General features: G+C 43.8%; 1 protein-coding gene across 10 annotated transcripts in view; it reads left to right on the forward strand.

Annotated features, from left to right (window-relative positions):
* BTN3A3 (butyrophilin subfamily 3 member A3) overlaps positions 1-16,259 on the forward strand; it is a 25,421-nt gene extending 9,162 nt beyond the window's left edge. The window contains exons 1-11 of one of the 10 annotated variants that reach the window (XM_054556826.2): positions 3,156-3,522; positions 6,238-6,298; positions 6,426-6,515; positions 6,813-7,160; positions 8,568-8,849; positions 11,105-11,305; positions 11,474-11,494; positions 11,585-11,611; positions 12,509-12,535; positions 12,954-12,980; positions 13,805-16,255. In XM_054556826.2, the coding sequence (XP_054412801.1) occupies positions 6,431-6,515; positions 6,813-7,160; positions 8,568-8,849; positions 11,105-11,305; positions 11,474-11,494; positions 11,585-11,611; positions 12,509-12,535; positions 12,954-12,980; positions 13,805-14,022 (1,236 nt within the window). In that variant the 5' untranslated portion in view covers positions 3,156-3,522; positions 6,238-6,298; positions 6,426-6,430 and the 3' untranslated portion in view covers positions 14,023-16,255. 10 annotated transcript variants of the gene reach the window in all.
* Positions 16,260-18,168: the final 1,909 nt, after the last annotated feature.

The following is an 18,168-nucleotide window of genomic DNA, read 5'->3' on the forward strand; positions in this document are numbered from 1 at the left end:
TCAATCAAGTCCCTCTCCTTCATCGCCAAGCTGCCATCATTTCTTGCCTAGAGTGTCACAGTAGCTTCCTTTCTGGTCTCCCTATCTCCTAACATGTGGCCCACCGGATGAGGACGGGATATATTGTGCAACCCCAGCAGGCATCATCCCATGGAATACAATGTAAAAGACGCCCCCTACCTCCCATCTTCCCTGGCACCTGCCCCACTGCTATTTTCAGTGTACACATTTTCTCACGTCATACTTTTCAGATATTTTCCCTTAACCTTCACACTAAAATTCCAACTCACAGCAGGCAACTGTTGATGTTGTCTCCAGGGGAGGTGGATTTAGGAGTCATCAATGCAGGGATCAGAATTAAGCCTTTCAGAATGGAAGACAATGAAATTCATTTAGGGTTAATACATGCAGGTGCTGTGCTAACTCTTCCTTAAATAACTTATGGACCAGGTCTCATTTCCACCCTACAGACGAAGAAACAGAAACATTGAGTAATTAGTTAACCAGCTTTGGGTTCCAGGGCTAATGAGTTGTGCATGACAACAGATGAAGATAGAAAAAAAAAAAAAAAAAAAAGCCTAGAGACAGTAGATAGTAAGCCAGTGTGCCTGGGACATGCTGACAGATATCTAGATGTAGCATAAAGAAAATTTGTGTTCATGGGAGGTCCTAATGGCAGCAAGAGGTGAGATAACCATGAGAAATGGACATTTCTTGATGAGACTAACTCAATAAAGGAGACAAATCTCTGGGCATTTTGCCACACCTACTGCATGCAGGACACTGCACTAGATCTTATAAAAGACAAAGAGAAGATAACATCAAGTGCCTAGGTCTTCAAGGAGGGCTGAGTGCACTTTTCATTTAGCGTACATTCTTGTGACTTACTTTTTTATCATACACTGTTGTAAGCAAACTGCATGTGTTGTCTCATTCTATGCTCACAGCAACAACTCTTAAAAGTCAAGTACTATTACTGTCATTATTTTACAGGTAGGGAATCTGGGGCACAGAGAAGTTAGGGAACTGGCCAAAGGTCACACAGGCCACCTGGCTTCAGAATTAGTGCTCTTATCCACTCTGTTATGCAACCTCTCCTCACTAGTTTTGAACTTCAGTGGCTGAGACCTACTACATGGTAGGTTCTCAATAAAAATTTGTTGAATCACTGAATTCATTTCTGCCCCATTTCACATCCATTTCTTTCCCAAGACTTCTTTCTCAGAGTTCAGTATAAAGGACTGCATGAGAAATGGACGCAGGGCCTCATACTTTGGAAACCACAAAGTTCAACGATACAAAGTATTGGTCCCAGAAACTCCTAATCTGAAGCTTAGCACCTCAGCTGCTGTGTCAAAATGACTTGGATCCTTCAGGCAAGGGTGGGGTGATCATTCTTACTGATATAATTTCAAGCAGCGCAGCTTCTGATAGACTGTGAATTTAAAAATGAGCAAATGGGCCGGGCGCAGTGGCTCACGCCTGTAATCCCAGCACTTTGGGAGGTCGAAGCGGGCGTATGACCTGAGGTCAGGAGTTTGAGATCAGCCTGGGCAACACGGTGAAACCCAGTCTCTACTAAAAATACAAAATTAGCCGGGCGTGGTGGCACATGCCTGTAATCCCAGCTACTCAGGAGGCTGAGGCAGGAGAATCACTTGAACCTTCGGAGCCGGAGGATGCATTGAGCCGAGATCACACCATTGCACTCCAGCCTGGGCAACAGGAGTAAAATCTCCGTCTCACCAAAAAAAAAAAAAAAAGAAAGAAAGAAAAATGAGCAAATGAACATTTAAATAAATAAGTATGACGGATAAATAGGGAATGAACAGTGGTATGGATTATAATAAAGTACGAAAGTTTCGTAAAATATTAAGTATATCACTATAATCTACATGGTAGGCATATTGGTATTCACCAAAAATTCTTTCACCTTTGCTTTATGTTTTAGAAGTGTTACGATAAACTGTTGGGAAGGAAAAGGGGGAGGGAAAAATTGTGGGATTCTGTTGGTAACAGAGACCAGAAATACCATTGGCTTAAACAAAACAAGGGTTTTCTTGTTTTTTCTTGATGTTGTTGTTTGTTTTCATGTAAAATGAATTTAGATGGCAGTAGTCCAGGGCTGACCTGGCAGCTCAGAGATATCATTCATGCCCCAGCCTGCTTCTGACTTCATTCTCTGCTGTCTCTGCATGTGGCTTTCAACCTCAGGGTTGCCTCATGGTTCTAGGAGGGCTGCCGCACCTCTAGTTCAAAAGTCTACATCCAAGGCAAGAGGAAGAGGGAAGTACGGAGAGTGTACACTCACACTCCCAGCTATCTTGGCCTCCATTCTGAAGGATCTCTGGGAGAAGCACAAGCCCACAACTTTACATACAAACTATTGATTCCAACTTAGTCCCTTGCTCTCTGGTATCTATGAGATAGCAGAGCCTATTGCAGTACCCAAGAAAATTAGGCTTTATCACCAAGAAGAAAGGGAGACTGCATGATGCAGAAGGGACCAGCCATCTCAACCAGATACTACACAGCCTAAATTCAAACTGTTAAAATATAATCAAATTTCATCAGCCCCAGTCACATCTTAATCTTAGGAGTTTTGATCACTGACTTGCAAATCCAAAAAGTGTGTTCTGAGGTCCTAGGCCACAGGAAGAACCAGTTTGTCCCACAGACCTCTTACAGAGATGGCATTCGCGGTCTATCTAGAGTCCAGCTTCAGATAATATGTACTCCACTGGCAGCACGAGAAATAAGTACACAGGAAAATGCAATATAGCACAAACCAGGAGCTGAGGGCGAATGAAGATGCTCAGAAACACCTGCACTAAAAGTTTCCTGAAAAAGGTAAAAAATGTCAATCAGCACTGCCTCTGGAAACCAGAAACATTATATTATTTGATAACAGATCCTAAGTCTGGATGCTGGAGGTGCTTAAAAATGTGCATTGTGTCTGGCTTTCTTTCCATGTATGCATTTATTTGATGCTGTAGTAAAATCTCCTCCTTCAGGTACCCATATTCATGCAAGCAAATGTTAGCAAACTGCCACAGTAGCATTTTAATTAGTGCACATCTTTCTCTCTTCACCACATTATAATCTTTTCTCATTTTGTTCTGCTGATATTTCTATTATGATAAAAGACTTAAGTAAATATGTAGAAATACTTATATACATGGACATGCAAGAATGATTCAAATAGATAAACACAGAAACACAAACACTAAGGGAGGTAGGGCTGGAATTTTTCTGCAACGTGTACAATTCAATGTACTTTCACTTTTCATTTCAACCCTCCTCAGTGGTTTCTTCCCAGCAACTGATGAGAAACATCACCTCTGAGCCAATCAAAAAACTAATTCTTCCAAAGAGAGATTGTTATTCCTCACAATAACCAGATAGCCTCTGCTTTCTTTTTCCTTTCTTCGGAATGAGAGACTCAACCATAATAGAAAGAATGAAGAACTATTAACCACCTTTCTTCAGTGGGCTGTGATTTTCAGAGGGGAATACTAAGAAGTAAGTGGGGAATGTTGATTAGAGCCTGGGCTACAATGCCTGGGAGGGCAAGAGCTGAATCGCTGAGAGTGGCGAGTGGGTATGCAGGGAGAGTACTTGCCCAGGGAAAGGGGTGCAGTGCCTCTGTGTGTGTGTGTGTGCACATGTGTGCACATGGGCACCCATGCACACATGTAGGCACATGGGGAAGAGGCAAGTAGTGCAAAGAATAAAGACCTGCAGATGTTGGGATTTGGTGGAAGGAAAGGGAGACGATATAAATGAAGAAATATTCTAACTGCATGTTCTTAAGAACTTATCGTGGTCAGAAAAGGGCAAAAAAGTCTCTAAAATCTGTTTTGGCCAACACGAGCCATCTATTCTAAGAGATTCTAGAAAGAGATGTGCTTATAGATTCATATGTAAATTTGTTCATTACAGAAATACTTATAATATAGAAAAATCTGAAGCAGCATACACATACAACAGGCAGGGGGTAGACAAACAGTGTGTGGTACTATCATAAAAGAGATTTCCATGCAGCTTTTAGGAATCATGTTTTTAACGAAGGGCAATTATTTCTCATTGTAACAGCATTAGATCCATACATTAAACCTTGTTTTGTATGTTTTAGGTACAGTATCTATTTTTTCTTCCATTAATCATTTCCTCATAACCCAATATATGTGTTTCAATGAACACAATCTATTTCATTGTGTGAATATATAATTATTTTGTAATACTGTACTAATTTTGGCTATTTCAATTATCTACATTTGGCTACTGTATAGACTTTATTATATTTAACAGCCTCAGACATAAATTTTTGTCTTAATTTCTGACTTTTTTTTTTTTTTTTGCTTCAACAATAATTCCTATAAGTGGAACTTTTGGGTAAAGCATACAACTTCTTTTTTTTTTAATAGCATTTCCTTGGTAGAGCATGTAACTTTTTAAAGATGCTTGCTGTATATATGACCAAAATGCTTCGAGAAATATTATATTTCTACTACCAAAGTATATGATTACTACTACAGAGTTTTAATTTTATTGATTGACTAATTTGTAGAAATGGGGGTCTCATGATGTTGCCCAGGCTGGTTTAAACCCCTGGGCTCAAGGAATCCTCCCACCTTGACAATCCAAATTGCGAAGATTACAGGCATGAGCCACTAAACTTTTATTCCTTTATGCTTTTCTTCATTTGCAATATTGACTATAATCAGGAAGAAAAATATAAACATCCTTCAAAAAGAATGAAAACATATGTCTCACTCTAAGCAGAGCAGAGAAATTGTTAACTTTGAAACCAATAATAATAAAAATGATACCCCTTCTATACCAACATAAAGAGCAGTTTTGAGGAACAGAAGATGTGAAATGCAATATTTAGTCTGGGTCGGTGCAAGATCCAGGCAAGGGTGGAGGATGGCCGGCTGCACAGACCTCTGTTCCGGTGCTTCCTCTTCATCCCTCCCCACCTCCCTCTGCAGACCTTGTTCTCAGAGGCCATTCCCTGACTCAGGTAGCTACAGCAGTGAGTGTTGTGGCTGCAGGCCTCATGCTCCTTTGCTTTGGAAGAAACTATTGAGGAGTTAGTATTTACTGAGCAGCTTATATGTTCCAGTCAGTATTATCACTCATAATAACTACTGTTAAGTAATACATGAAAAATTTTAAATTTAAAGCATTTCAGTGTTTTAAAAGTAAAGGGAGCAAAAGGCCAAAGTGTTCTTTTGCTCACTTAACCTCTGATCTTCAGTTTAGCATGCATCTTTTTAGACTTTTTCAGGCATTTACATCTATAAATACTCAGAAATGTATAGCTTTGTTTTTGTTTTTCAATTGAATCATTAGTATAGTTCTGCAACGTGCTTTTTGACTGCTTAGTGTATCACTATTATCTAGGTTCATGACAATAAATCAACTCTTTTTACCTGCTGCATTGAATTCCCTCTGAGGGATGAGCCATCGTTCCTCTAAGCAGTCTCCTGTTGGGTGGTTGGTTCAGTTGGTAACCACTTTTATACTTTAAAAATAGTGCTGCAGTGTCATTCTCACAGAGGCTTCTCTCTGCACTCATGCAAGTACTTTGCTAGACTAGACATCAGAAAGTGGAATTGCTGGACCCAATTGTGCACATTTTAAATTTCACACTTCATGATATTGTATGAATCAATAAAGTTCCAATGGTTTTGTCCCATGAACGAGATCACACAGCTTGCGAATCTTAGAGCCTTTACCTATTGCTTACCATCTTTATGTCCTTAACACTAATATAGTAGGCCTCACCCATTGTGGGTGCTCAGTAAATATTTGTTGAAAGACTTTATGAAGGGAAGAAAGAAAAGATGAGTAAGGCCTGGTCTTATTCAAAGCTCTCCTAATCAATATCTTTGTGATTAAACGTGGTGGGTTCAGCCCCTGACTGACTTCAGAGCCTCCGCCAGGCAGTCTGCCTGGGTTCCACCAGGAGCCACCAGGCCGTAAGTTGACCGTGGTAATGGCCAAGAGTTTGACGCTTGAGGAGTCCACAGTGTTGGACACCCACAGAGCTGAACAAGGGTGGAACCAGGGAATCCAGTGAAGAGGGTCCTTCATGAATCAGAGGGGGATAATGGAAGCTTGGACCTGGCAAGGGAAGTGTGGGGAAGTGATAGGATTCTGAATATTTTAATATTTGAATGCAGTAGAGTCCGAGATTTCCTGATCAGATAACAGATATTATTTTTACAGATGGTTTTTCGTACTGGAACTCAAAGGTAAAGACACTCAAGGACAGACATTTTTGGCAGAGGTAAGATCTTCTTTGGTCACCATACTTGAGTTAGCCCTGGGGAAGTGGACATTTCCATGCAGAATCCTAAAGCTTCTTCCAGGCCATAGTGTCTGTCCTACACCTTCTGGTGTCTCTTGATATGCAGGAGAGATGAAAATGGCAAGTTCCCTGGCCTGCCTTCTGCTCAACTTTCATGTCTCCGTCTTCTTGGTCCAGCTGCTCACTCCTTGCTCAGGTAGGGAATGATTCCACGATTCCACATTTATGTTTCTGAAGCAGACAATTATCTCAATTACCTAATTAAGCAGACAATTACCTAAATGCCCTCTTAGAACCTTTAACTCATTCCCATACCTGGAAGTCCATCCCAACCTGAAGGATTACCTGTCACAAAGAGACAAATGGTCCTTCTGTTAGGATTGTGTTCCTCTCTAGGTTCTCTGTATCTCGCCCTCCCTGTCTGAGAAGCACCCTTCCTCTCGTGACCCCAACTCCAACACCCTCTGATGGAGCTTCCCCCTTGTGCTGACAGCTCAGTTTTCTGTGCTTGGACCCTCTGGGCCCATCCTGGCCATGGTGGGTGAAGACGCTGATCTGCCCTGTCACCTGTTCCCGACCATGAGTGCAGAGACCATGGAGCTGAGGTGGGTGAGTTCCAGCCTAAGGCAGGTGGTGAACGTGTATGCAGATGGAAAGGAAGTGGAAGACAGGCAGAGTGCACCATATCGAGGGAGAACTTCGATTCTACGGGATGGCATCACTGCAGGGAAGGCTGCTCTCCGAATACACAACGTCACAGCCTCTGACAGTGGAAAGTACTTGTGTTATTTCCAAGATGGTGACTTCTATGAAAAAGCCCTGGTGGAGCTGAAGGTTGCAGGTGAGCCTCCAGGTTTTGTTCTGAGAACATTTCTCTGTAGGATCTAGAGCAGATGCAGAGTCCCTCTTGCAAAAGCACTGCAGACACTCCTGGCTGCTCACTAGTAATTGTCTGCACTGCCTTCCAACTTAGCTTCTCTGCAACCCTTAAGAAAGACACATTCTTTCTTTAGAAAGAATTCCTGCTATACCCTACATGCTGAATGAAGTAAACAACTCCCTCCCGCTGACAACCAGAGATATAAGGGAAATGAAGGACGACGGATAGGAAACATTAGAAATCATCAGTTCAGTGACTGGTACACAGTCATTTTGGTTTAGTTGTGTAACAGACGGCTTCTGTTGTGTCTCCAAGTGCACACTACCATGGGTCCTGGGAGGTGGAATAGTGACTGTATCTGCTGCCAGTGTTTTCCAATCAGTGACTCCCAGAAACATTTTTGTAGTATAATGAGGCATGTTTCTTACTTGTTGCTTTGAGGAAGAACACACATCATGAGCTGTGGCGGGGTCTCAGTAAGAAGGTTTTAGAGCAGACTTATTATACAATTTGGGCTTGTGTTAGGGGATTTGGGGGAGGGTTTATAGACTTAGCTGTCTGCTCTGGATGAGATACTGTCAGGAAGGTGTGGGGAGATGAATTCTGATAGTGGGAGCCTTAATCAAGCTTATCTAGGAGGAAGGAGACTAGGGTGAGACTAAAGCTGTAAATGATGAAGAGGCAGCAATTCCTCATTACTGATGGGGGATGTTTGGTTATTGTTGTGGTTTGTACAATGTTCATGTTTTTCTCTGCACTCATACAGGATTGGGGTGGTCTTGTATTTCCCATGATCTGTCACAGTGATAAAGTACTATTTTTTGTGTTCTGTGAAATTACTCATGTTCAACAGGAGGATACCAAGACCTGGTGTCAGGTTCTAGACACCGAGGAGAGCTTTCTTCTTTCTCAGTGCAATCCCTTGCCTCATGGCTTCTGGTTGGGTTTGGTTTAAGGGGAGCTGTAGCAGACAATGGTAGGAAGAAGAGAAAAGGGAGAGGTCTGGGTGCTTATTCCCTGGCTTCCTTCCTGCAAGATACCCTCAGGCTGGCTGCATTGCCTTGCTGAAGGTCACAAGTCAACTCAAGAAAGTCCTCAATGCATCAATCTTCTCTTTTATGTCTCCGGAACAGATCCCTCTCCTTCTCCCTCTGGTAATTGGGGTGAATGGGAATAGCCCCACATTACTGACCCTGGGATACTGCACTAGCCCGTTTAGTTTTCTTTTCTTCATGACCACACTTGTGTAAATAGCTCCTGAATGAAATCTTCCTTGGATTATCAAATGTGAGTCTGCCATTATTTCCCATTGAGACCCTCCTTGATACAGGAGCTCTCAAGAATTTAGGCCAATTTATCCTTCTACAGCATTGGGTTCTGATCTTCACGTTGAAGTGAAGGGTTATGAGAATGGAGGGATCCATCTGGAGTGCAGGTCCACTGGCTGGTACCCCCAACCCCAAATAAAGTGGAGTGATGCCAAGGGAGAGAACATCCCGGCTGTGGAAGCACCTGTGGTTGCAGACGGAGTGGGCCTGTATGCAGTAGCAGCATCTGTGATCATGAGAGGCGGCTCTGGTGGGGGTGTATCCTGCATCATCAGAAATTCCCTCCTAGGCCTGGAAAAGACAGCCAGCATTTCCATCGCAGGTCAGTACCCTGCTTGGCCTCAGCTTTACTGAGCTGAGCTGTGGCAGGTGATGAAGGGGGATGTGTGAGTCTTTGTGAGTCTCTGCAGTCAACCTGGGTCTCTGCACTGCATGTAAGGATCAAAGCAGGGACCTGGAGGCTACTCGCTGCTTTAGGGGAGCTTCCCCGCGCCACAAAGCTGTTCATGCCACAAACATTTACTGATCACTTCCTGTCTGACAGAAACAGAAAGTGTGACAGGCAGTGGGAACTGGGGAAAAACATTAAGAGAAGCTCCTTATGTAAAGTCAAATGACAAAATGGGAAAACATATATATATTTACAAACTCATAGAGAAAGAGCTAATCTTTTTGAAAAATAAGATTTTGAAAACTGAGTAAAAATTTTAACAAAGGTCATGAATTGCTAATTCACAGGAAAGGAAATAACCCACAAAAGGGTGCTCATTCTCACTCATTAGGGAAACATATCTGAAATCATTTTTCACTTATGATATTGGCAAAAATCAAAACCCCACTGCCTTGCTTGATAACACGTGGCTATGGCAGGAGTGTAGGAAGACAGTGGCTCTCAGTCATTTGCTCGTGTCACTTGTATTTTTGGGGTGCATTAGCACAAGCTCTATTGGAGGATCTATCCAAACTACATATTTATTGATACAAAATTCCAGTTCTGGGATAGTCTTGCATTTGTATGAGATGATCCATGTAAAAGGTTTCTGGGGTTTTGTTTGTTTGTTTGTTTGTTTGTTTTTTGAGAGGGAGTCTCACTCTGTTGCCCAGGCTGGAGTGCAATGGCGCAATCTCAGCTCACTGCAACCTCCGCCTCCTGGGTTCGAGAGAGCCTCCTGTCTCAGCCTCCCCAATAGCTGGGATTACAAGCATGCACCACCACACCTGGATAATTTTTATATTTTTACTAGAGATGTGGTTTCACCATGTTGGCCAGGCTGGTTTCAAACTCCAGACCTCAGTTGATCCACCTGTCTCAGCCTCCCAAGGTGCTGGGATTACAAGTGTGAGTCACCAGCCCGGCCTATAAAAAGTTTCTTATAGCATTGATTATGATTGTATAAGGTTAGAAGCTATGCAGATGCTCACTGATGGCGAACTTCCATACAAGGGAATACTGCCCAACTGTGAAAGAAAAAAGAGATAATTCTCTCTATACTAATATGGAAAGATCTCCAAGACACACTTTACACAGAAGAGTGAGATGCAGAGTGATGTGTGTAGAATGTTATTTTTAGTTTAAACAAGAGGAAAAATAGGAACATATTTTAATTTACTTTTTTTAGTTCTTGATTCTGTTATTTAACTTACATTTTTAAAATTTAACAAGCAATTTTGTAATACTCACTGTACATCAAGTACTTCATTTACTTATTTAGAGACAGAGTCTCACTCTGTCACCTAGGCTGGAATGCTGTGGCACAATCTTGGCTCACTGCAAGCCCCACTTCCCAGGTTGAAGCAATTCTACAGCCTCAGCCTCCCAAGTAGTTGGGATTACAGGGACATGCCACTATGCCCAGCTAATTTTTGTAATTTTAGTAAACATGGGTTTTCACCATGTTGGCCAAGCTGGTCTCGAACTCCTGACCTCAAGTGATCTGCCTGCCTCGGCCTCACAAAGTGCTGGGATTACAGGCATGAGCCACTGCAGCCCATTAGGCCCTTTTTCAGTATTAATTTAATTCTTCTAACCTCAGGAGATAGGCATTATCATTACCCTCATTTTATAGATTAGGCCACTACAAACAGAGAGGTTATGTAAGTAGTCCAACATCACACTGCTAGTCACATGGGGAAGCCAGCATTTAAACCCTTGCCCTCTGACTCCACAGTTTTTGTCCCTAAGCATCATATTAAGTGGACTAAGGAAAAGTTAATAGATGGAGGGAGGGAGTACTAGGTAGATGGGAGAGTTGCCTGACTTTATGTACATGAAGTTTTTGAACCATGTAAATGTGTTACTGGTTGAAAAAATATTTAGAAAAAAATGAGTATGACTCTGCTGAAGTTAATTTCCATCGAGAGGCAGACCTCTCAAGATAGTAGTAGTAGTAGCTTGTAGTAAGGGTTTACCAAAGTCTTCTCTACAGTCCTCTGAGACTTTAGGGAGAGAATGCTTATTTAACCTCATGAGATAGATGCCATGCCCCCAACCTAGGCTGAGCAGCTAAAGCTTGGGGTGCTGAGGCTGGGGAGGCTGAGTGCACTAGCTCCCATGACCCACAGCTTTCCCCTTCACAGACCCCTTCTTCACGAGCGCCCAGCCCTGGATCGCGGCCCTGGCAGGAACCCTGCCTATCTCGTTGCTGCTCCTCGCAGGAGCCAGTTACTTCTTGTGGAGACAACAGAAGGAAAAAATTGCTCTGTCCAGGGAGACAGAAAGAGAGCGAGAGCTGAAAGAAATGGGATATGCTGCAACAAAGCAGGAAATAAGCCTAAGAGGTATCCAACGTGAGCAGAGAATCTAAGCCCCTGGCTTGCATGCCCCAGCCTGAAGTTCTCACCCCCATTCCCACCCTGGCACTGCATCAAGTTTAAGGTTTATTTTCCTGAAACCCCGCTTACCCATAACTGTTCTTTTTTTTTTTTCTTTTTTTGCTTATTTTCCAGAGAAGCTCCAGGAGGAACTCAGTAAGTTCCCATTCCCCAGGAGACCCAGGCATGTCTTCTTATCCCCACTTTGAGCGCCTTGATAACCCTTCCCTATTCATTCCATTGCAGAGTGGAGAAAAATCCGGTACATGGCTCGTGAGTGACTCTGAAATTTTCTCTGAATTTGAATCTATGACTCTCTTCTGCTTGGAAATTTTCCAGCCCATAAGTCTTTGCCCAGGGTTGAAAAATGGTCCTAGATCCCTTTATTCAGGAAAAGAAAATAAGTTTGGCTCTTTGGAGAAACCACCCAGAAGGAGTCTCTCTCTCTCGTCTATCTCTCTCTCTAAGAAAAGAAAAAGAGGTCTTCAATCTCTTTGTACTAGGGGCCACAGACCTTTATGCCCTAAAAAGCACTGAGGAATATCCAGGGGTACACTTCAAAAGGAAGAGAGAAGGATGAGGTGCATTTTCTATGGCAGGAACCTTACTTGTTGTTTTCCATAATCTAGAGGATGTTGAAAGGAAAACAAGAATGGAAGATTTAAGAGATAAGAAAATCAGAAAAGAGAGAGGGAGATAAGTGTGTCTAATAAAGAGGAGTAGCTACAGTGGCTCAGCTGGTACAGATTTATCATAACTGCTTTCAAAAACTAGTCCCTGAAATTGCTCATTAAATTTCCCAAATTCTTTTTAGAGCAAGGTAGGAAATGATACAGATTGAGAAGGGTGGATCTTGTACTCCTAGACATACACATATAGACATGGTGACACCTATGCCCAGGTACAGGAGTATAGACAGATTCAAAATAGATTAGCTGGACTCCTTTGGGAAGGAACTCTCACAGTGACTGCCCTGCCACTAGCATTCAACCAATGTTCCCAGACTTGATATTAAGAAGAGGTGAAGAGAGAATTGAGCCTGCAGAGTGAGACCATAGGGAAGAGTGGAATGGTCAAAAAGAAAGTCTAGATGGATGGGAAAGGAAGGGGAAGGGGCCAACAGAGCAAAGGCGGTGTTCAGGTGACACCTCTATCTTTCTTTCATTGTAGGCGGAGAGAAGTCTTTGGCCTATCATGGTGAGTGAGCCTGATGCTCTCTGGGTTTGCTGGGTCATGTACCATGAACATTTCAACTTTTTCTCTGCTGTGACCCATTAATGTTCTCAGTTGGATTAATCAGATCTAACCCTTAGACTCAATTTTGCGTGGTAGGGGGTTGTCTTCTGCTTTTCTGGAGCCTCTGAGATACTCCTGACCCTGCACTTGCCCAGGCAAAGCATAACCATGCAGCCTGCACCCCCCATGACACAGGGAGCCGAGCCTGACATTGTTTAGAAGGTGCCACCTCTGATCTATCAGAGCTGTAGAGGAGGGAAGCTGAATCCTGGAATAGACTCCGAAGAAAAGGAGAGAAAACGTGTAGTGAAAGAAGAATGGAGTGGAGAAAAGAACAAAAATACTGACCTTTTTCTTATCTGTGTCTCCTTTCTTTCAGAATGGAAAATGGCCCTCTTCAAGCCTGGTGAGTAAATCACTGTATGTTCCCCGGATCAACAACCTGAGGGACTATATTCCTTTTTCCTCCTCCAACTCTTGTGATTTGGGGAAGAAAAGTTCCCTTGACTAAGAACGTTTGGGGTAGACAACATTAAATCTCAATCTGAAAAGTGGGCCCATCTCCAAGACCCTTCCCGCTGAGAGCCCAGGGAACCAGGAAGAATTGCTCTCTTGGGCTTCCTCAGACCTTCCTGGGAAGGAAGACACATAAAGGGTGGAGCTGAGGGTAAGGAGACACACACTGAGTGATACTGCAGGGAGAGTGAGGATGCAAATGCCAAGGAGAGGAGGTGATGCCTGCCCAAAGAACTTTGCACTTCCCAGGCTTCTCATGCCACCTACTGCGTGTGTCACCTCAAATGATTTAATGCTTCCGAGCTTTCGCCTCCACATTTTTAAAGGAAAATTGCAATCTGTGTTTGTGGGGGTGAGGTGAAGACTGAAGGAATAATAAATATCCACTGGTCAAAAACCTAGTAAGAAAGAGATGACAAGTTCAAACTGGTTGGTTGAAAAAGGTTTGCGGAAAGGAGGGTTAAGGGTAAGCAACAAGGAAAAGTGCAGTGCCCCCATGGTTCCCAACAGTGGGGAGCTGTCTTCACTCCTAGCCTGGGAGGGCTAGGAAGGGGAGGCAGTTACTGGAACCCAGAGAAAGGTAGCTCAAAGAGAGGGCTCCCTGAGAAGAGTCGTCAGGCCTTGTTAGAGCAGCATCAGCTGCTGCTGGCAGGGAGGAAGCAGGAGAATAGACGGTGTGTCTCTCCTTTCTTTCTCCTTCCAATCTTCTATCAGGGCCTCCCATTGGCCAAACCCAACAGCAAACCAGAGGACAAGTGAGCCCAGTGGCACTATCCTTAGAGTACAGATTCCTGGGACCCAGAAGAGGGTGGAAAAAGCTGAAGCTGGAGAGTGAATCTGGGGCCCCTCATAGAGCCCAGCACAGAGACGGCCTTGCAGCTATTAGAACATCAGGAGCTTCCTTCATGGCCTGCTGTGGGCTGAGTAAATAACATGATTCCCCTATACTACGCTAGAGATTCGTATTTTTATCCCCATTTTTCAGGTGACAAAATGCTTCAGATGAGGCTCCACCTTGTTAAATAAATTGGATGTATGGAAAAACAGACTGCAGAAAAGGGGAGCTCATTTAGTTCATGAGTGGTCGAGTGAAGACTGAAAATTAACTTCTGATTATAAGGCATTAGGGGGCAGAGTCAATGTGGGGAGGGAAACAAGAAAAATGTAGCAAGAGGATCCTTATTGCTTCCTGAGGCAGCATCAGGGTATTGGGTTAGGCAGATACTGACCTTACTTTTATTTCCCCTCTGGACACAAGACCCCTTGAGCTTTCTCCCATGACATTGATGAGAGAGTCATATTCAGAGCAGGCTAGGGACGCCAGGTTCCGGAAGGACCTCCTCAGCATGGTTCAGACCTTGCATGCTGAGGCTCTGAAATCCAGGAAAAATGGCTGACCCCACGGACACCTCCTCAAACTCTCTGCAGCAGATGTGATTCTGGATCCAGACACGGCAAACGCCATCCTCCTTGTTTCTGAGGACCAGAGAAGTGTGCAGCGTGCTGAAGAGCCACGGGATCTGCCAGACAACCCTGAGAGATTTGAATGGCGTTACTGTGTCCTTGGCTGTGAAAACTTCACATCAGGGAGACATTACTGGGAGGTGGAAGTGGGGGACAGAAAAGAGTGGCATATTGGGGTATGTAGTAAGAACGTGGAGAGGAAAAAAGGTTGGGTCAAAATGACACCGGAGAATGGATACTGGACTATGGGCCTGACTGATGGGAATAAGTATCGGGCTCTCACTGAGCCCAGAACCAACCTGAAACTTCCTGAGCCCCCTAGGAAAGTGGGGATCTTCCTGGACTATGAGACTGGAGAGATCTCGTTCTACAATGCCATGGATGGATCTCATATCTACACCTTTCCGCACACCTCTTTCTCTGAGCCTGTATATCCTGTTTTCAGAATTTTGACCTTGGAGCCCACTGCCCTGACCATTTGCCCAACACCAAAAGAAGTAGAGAGGTCCCCCAATCCTGACCTAGTGCTTGATCATTCCCTGGAGACACCAGTAACCCCGGCCTTAGCTAATGAAAGTGGGGAGCCTCAGGCTGAAGTAACATCTCTGCTTCTCCCTGCCAACGCTGGAGCTGAGGGTCTCCCCTTCCACAACAACCAGTCAGAACCATAAGCCACAGGCATGCACTGAAGCACTTTACTGATATTCATTCCATTATTCCATATGACAGTTGTTTTGAGTTTGGTACCACCTTATTGTCCCCTTATACAGATAAGGAAACTGGGGCGCAGAAAGGTCAATTAGCTTTACAAAGTAGAGATGACTAGTGAACAACAGAGCTGGGATCTAAACAGCAATAACTAACATTAACAGAGAATTTAAAATGTTCTGAGTGCTGTGTTATAAGCTTTGGTGGATGTCACTCCTTTAATCCTCACAACACCCTGTCGGGTAGTCATATTTTGCAAGTATGGAAGCTGAGGCAGGGCAACATGAAGTAACTTACATAACTCATACAGTAATTTGTGCAGTTGGGAGATGTTCAGCCTTAGTCCCTGGCTAATTGCCTGTTCTTTTCCAGCCTGACTTTTTCCCACAGGAAGAGCCCACATGTAGCCCTGAGGTTTCCTTCCCAGGACAGCTCCAGGGTAGAGATCATTGTAAGTGCTTGTGGAGTTGACATCCCTATTGACTCCTTCCCAGCTGATTATCACAGCCTTAGACCCAGCACTCCTTGGATTAGCTCTGCAGAGTATCTTGGTTGAGAGAATAACCTCATAGTACCGACATGACATGTGACTTGGAAAGAGACTAGAGGCCACACTTGATAAATCATGGGGAAGAGATGTGTTCCCACCCAACAAATGTTATAAGTGATCGTGCAGCCAGAGCCAGCCTTCCTACAATCAAGGTTTCCAGGCAGAGCAAATACCCTAAAGATTATCTGTGATATATGAAATTTGGATCAAGGAAGCTAAAAGAATTGCAGGGATGTTTTTAATCCCGCTATGGACTCAGTCTCCTGGAAATAGGTCTGTCCATCCCTGTTCATTGGTGGATGTTAAACCCATATTCCTTTCAACTGATGCCTGCTAGGGAAAACTGCTCCTTATTATCATCACTATTATTGCTCACCACTGTATCCCCTCTACTTGACAAGTGGTTGTCAAGTTCTAGTTGTTCAATAAATGTGTTAACAATGCTTACTCCTCAACTTGGCTTTTTCTAGACTGTGGTGTCTACTCAGCACAGTAGAGTAGTCTGCAGACCCACTGTACTCCCCACAGTTTGAGTTTACCTCACTGCAGCATTTTCACAAAACCCTTATTCGATGCATTTTCTATTGCTGCCATCTGAATTACCAGAAATTTATACACATTCTTTTTTTTTTTTTTTTTTTTTGAGACTGGATTGTGCCACTGTACTCCCAGGCTGGAGTACAGTGGCACGATCTCAGCTCACTGCAGCCTCCACCTTCCAGGATCAAGTGATTCTCCTGCCTCAGCCTCCCGAGTAGCTGGGACTACAGGTGCGTGCCACCACGCCTGGCTAATTTTTTGTGTTTTCAGTACAGACGAGGTTTCACCATGTTGTCCAGGATGGTCTCGATCTACTGACCTCGTGATCCACCCACCTCAGCCTCCCAAAGTGCTGGGATTACAGGTATGAGCCACCACACCTGGCCTCAGAAATTCATGAACTTAAAGCAACACAAATTTATTATCTCACTGTTCTGTAGGTGAGAAGTCCCACAGGGATCTCACCAGGCTAGAATCAAGGTGTCTGCAGGCTGGATTCCTTTCTGGAGTCTCTAAGGAAGAATCTGTTTCCTTGCTTATTCAGATCATTGGCAGAATCAGTTCCTTTCATTTATAGGACTGAGGTCCCAGTTGTTTCCTGGTTTTTAGCTAAGGGCTGTACCCACTTCGAGAGGCTGCCACACTCTGGCTCCTAGCTCCCTTCCTGTATCTTCAAAACAGCAACAGTGTGTTGAGGCTCATCTCCTAGGTCATTTTCTCCATTGTGTCTCTCTGATTCTTTTACCTTCTCCTTTTTTTCCTTCCTTTCTTTTTTTTTTTTCTTCTTTGACAAGGACTCGCTCTGTCACCCAGGCTGAAGTGCAGTGGCGTGATCTCAGCTCATCACATACTTTGTCCCCTGGGCTCAAGCAATCCACCCATCTTAGCTTCCCAAGCAGCTGGGAGCACAGACCCACATCACCATGCCTGGGTATTTTCTTGTAGAGACAGGGTCTCACCATGTTGCCCAGGCTGGTCTCAAACTCCTGAGTTCAAGCAATCTGCCCACCTTGGTCTCCCAAAGTGCTGGGATTATAGGCATGAGCCACCACGCTCAGTCCGCCTTTTACTTTTAAAGACTTCTATGATTAAACTGAGATCACCCAGACAATTTAGAATAATCTCTCTATTTTAAGGTCCATAACCTTAATTCTGTGTAAAATTCATTTTACTGTGTTATACATTCTTTTCCTAACTTTCATAGTGGATATAGCTCAAAGGATGGGTGCGGGGAGCACTATTCATCTCACCACACTGATTTGGGAAGTGATTCCAGGAGACACAAGTGCAGAAACAATTGAGAAATGAAAAAAGCCAATTACATGAGAAATGGGATAAAGGGTTTACTCACGAGTCAGTTACCATGTGGATAACTTGGCTGAATCCCTTTTAGGACTCTCTAAGAAACCATATGAAATGTGTGCTATAGCTCAGAATCTTCCTAAGGACTACAGGGCCTGGGACTTTATCTCCACTTCCCATCCTCCTTTGCTTGAATTGGTTGAAGGTTGGCCTGGGAGTGTTAATTCTAATGCACTTTAAGATTGGGCTATGTAACTGCAGAAAAGCAACTATCACGGGTGTGATAAAGCTCACAGGCAAAGGAGAAGGGAGATACTCACTGGAGGTGGAAAGGTTGTCATCCTTGCAGAAAACTGTGCCTCAGCTGTTGGCAAACTGATAGGCCAAGAGAATATGGGATGGGGCATCAACAGCGTCTGTTATAAGGGCTCTGCCTCTGAGAATATAGTGAATGCCTTTCAAGGTCTCTCTGCCCTCCCTGTGCCACATTTAGCATTAGTGACCTCATGTCTTC

Source organism: Pongo abelii, chromosome 5, assembly GCF_028885655.2.
Source record: "Pongo abelii isolate AG06213 chromosome 5, NHGRI_mPonAbe1-v2.0_pri, whole genome shotgun sequence".
Taxonomy (NCBI): Eukaryota; Metazoa; Chordata; class Mammalia; order Primates; family Hominidae; genus Pongo; species Pongo abelii.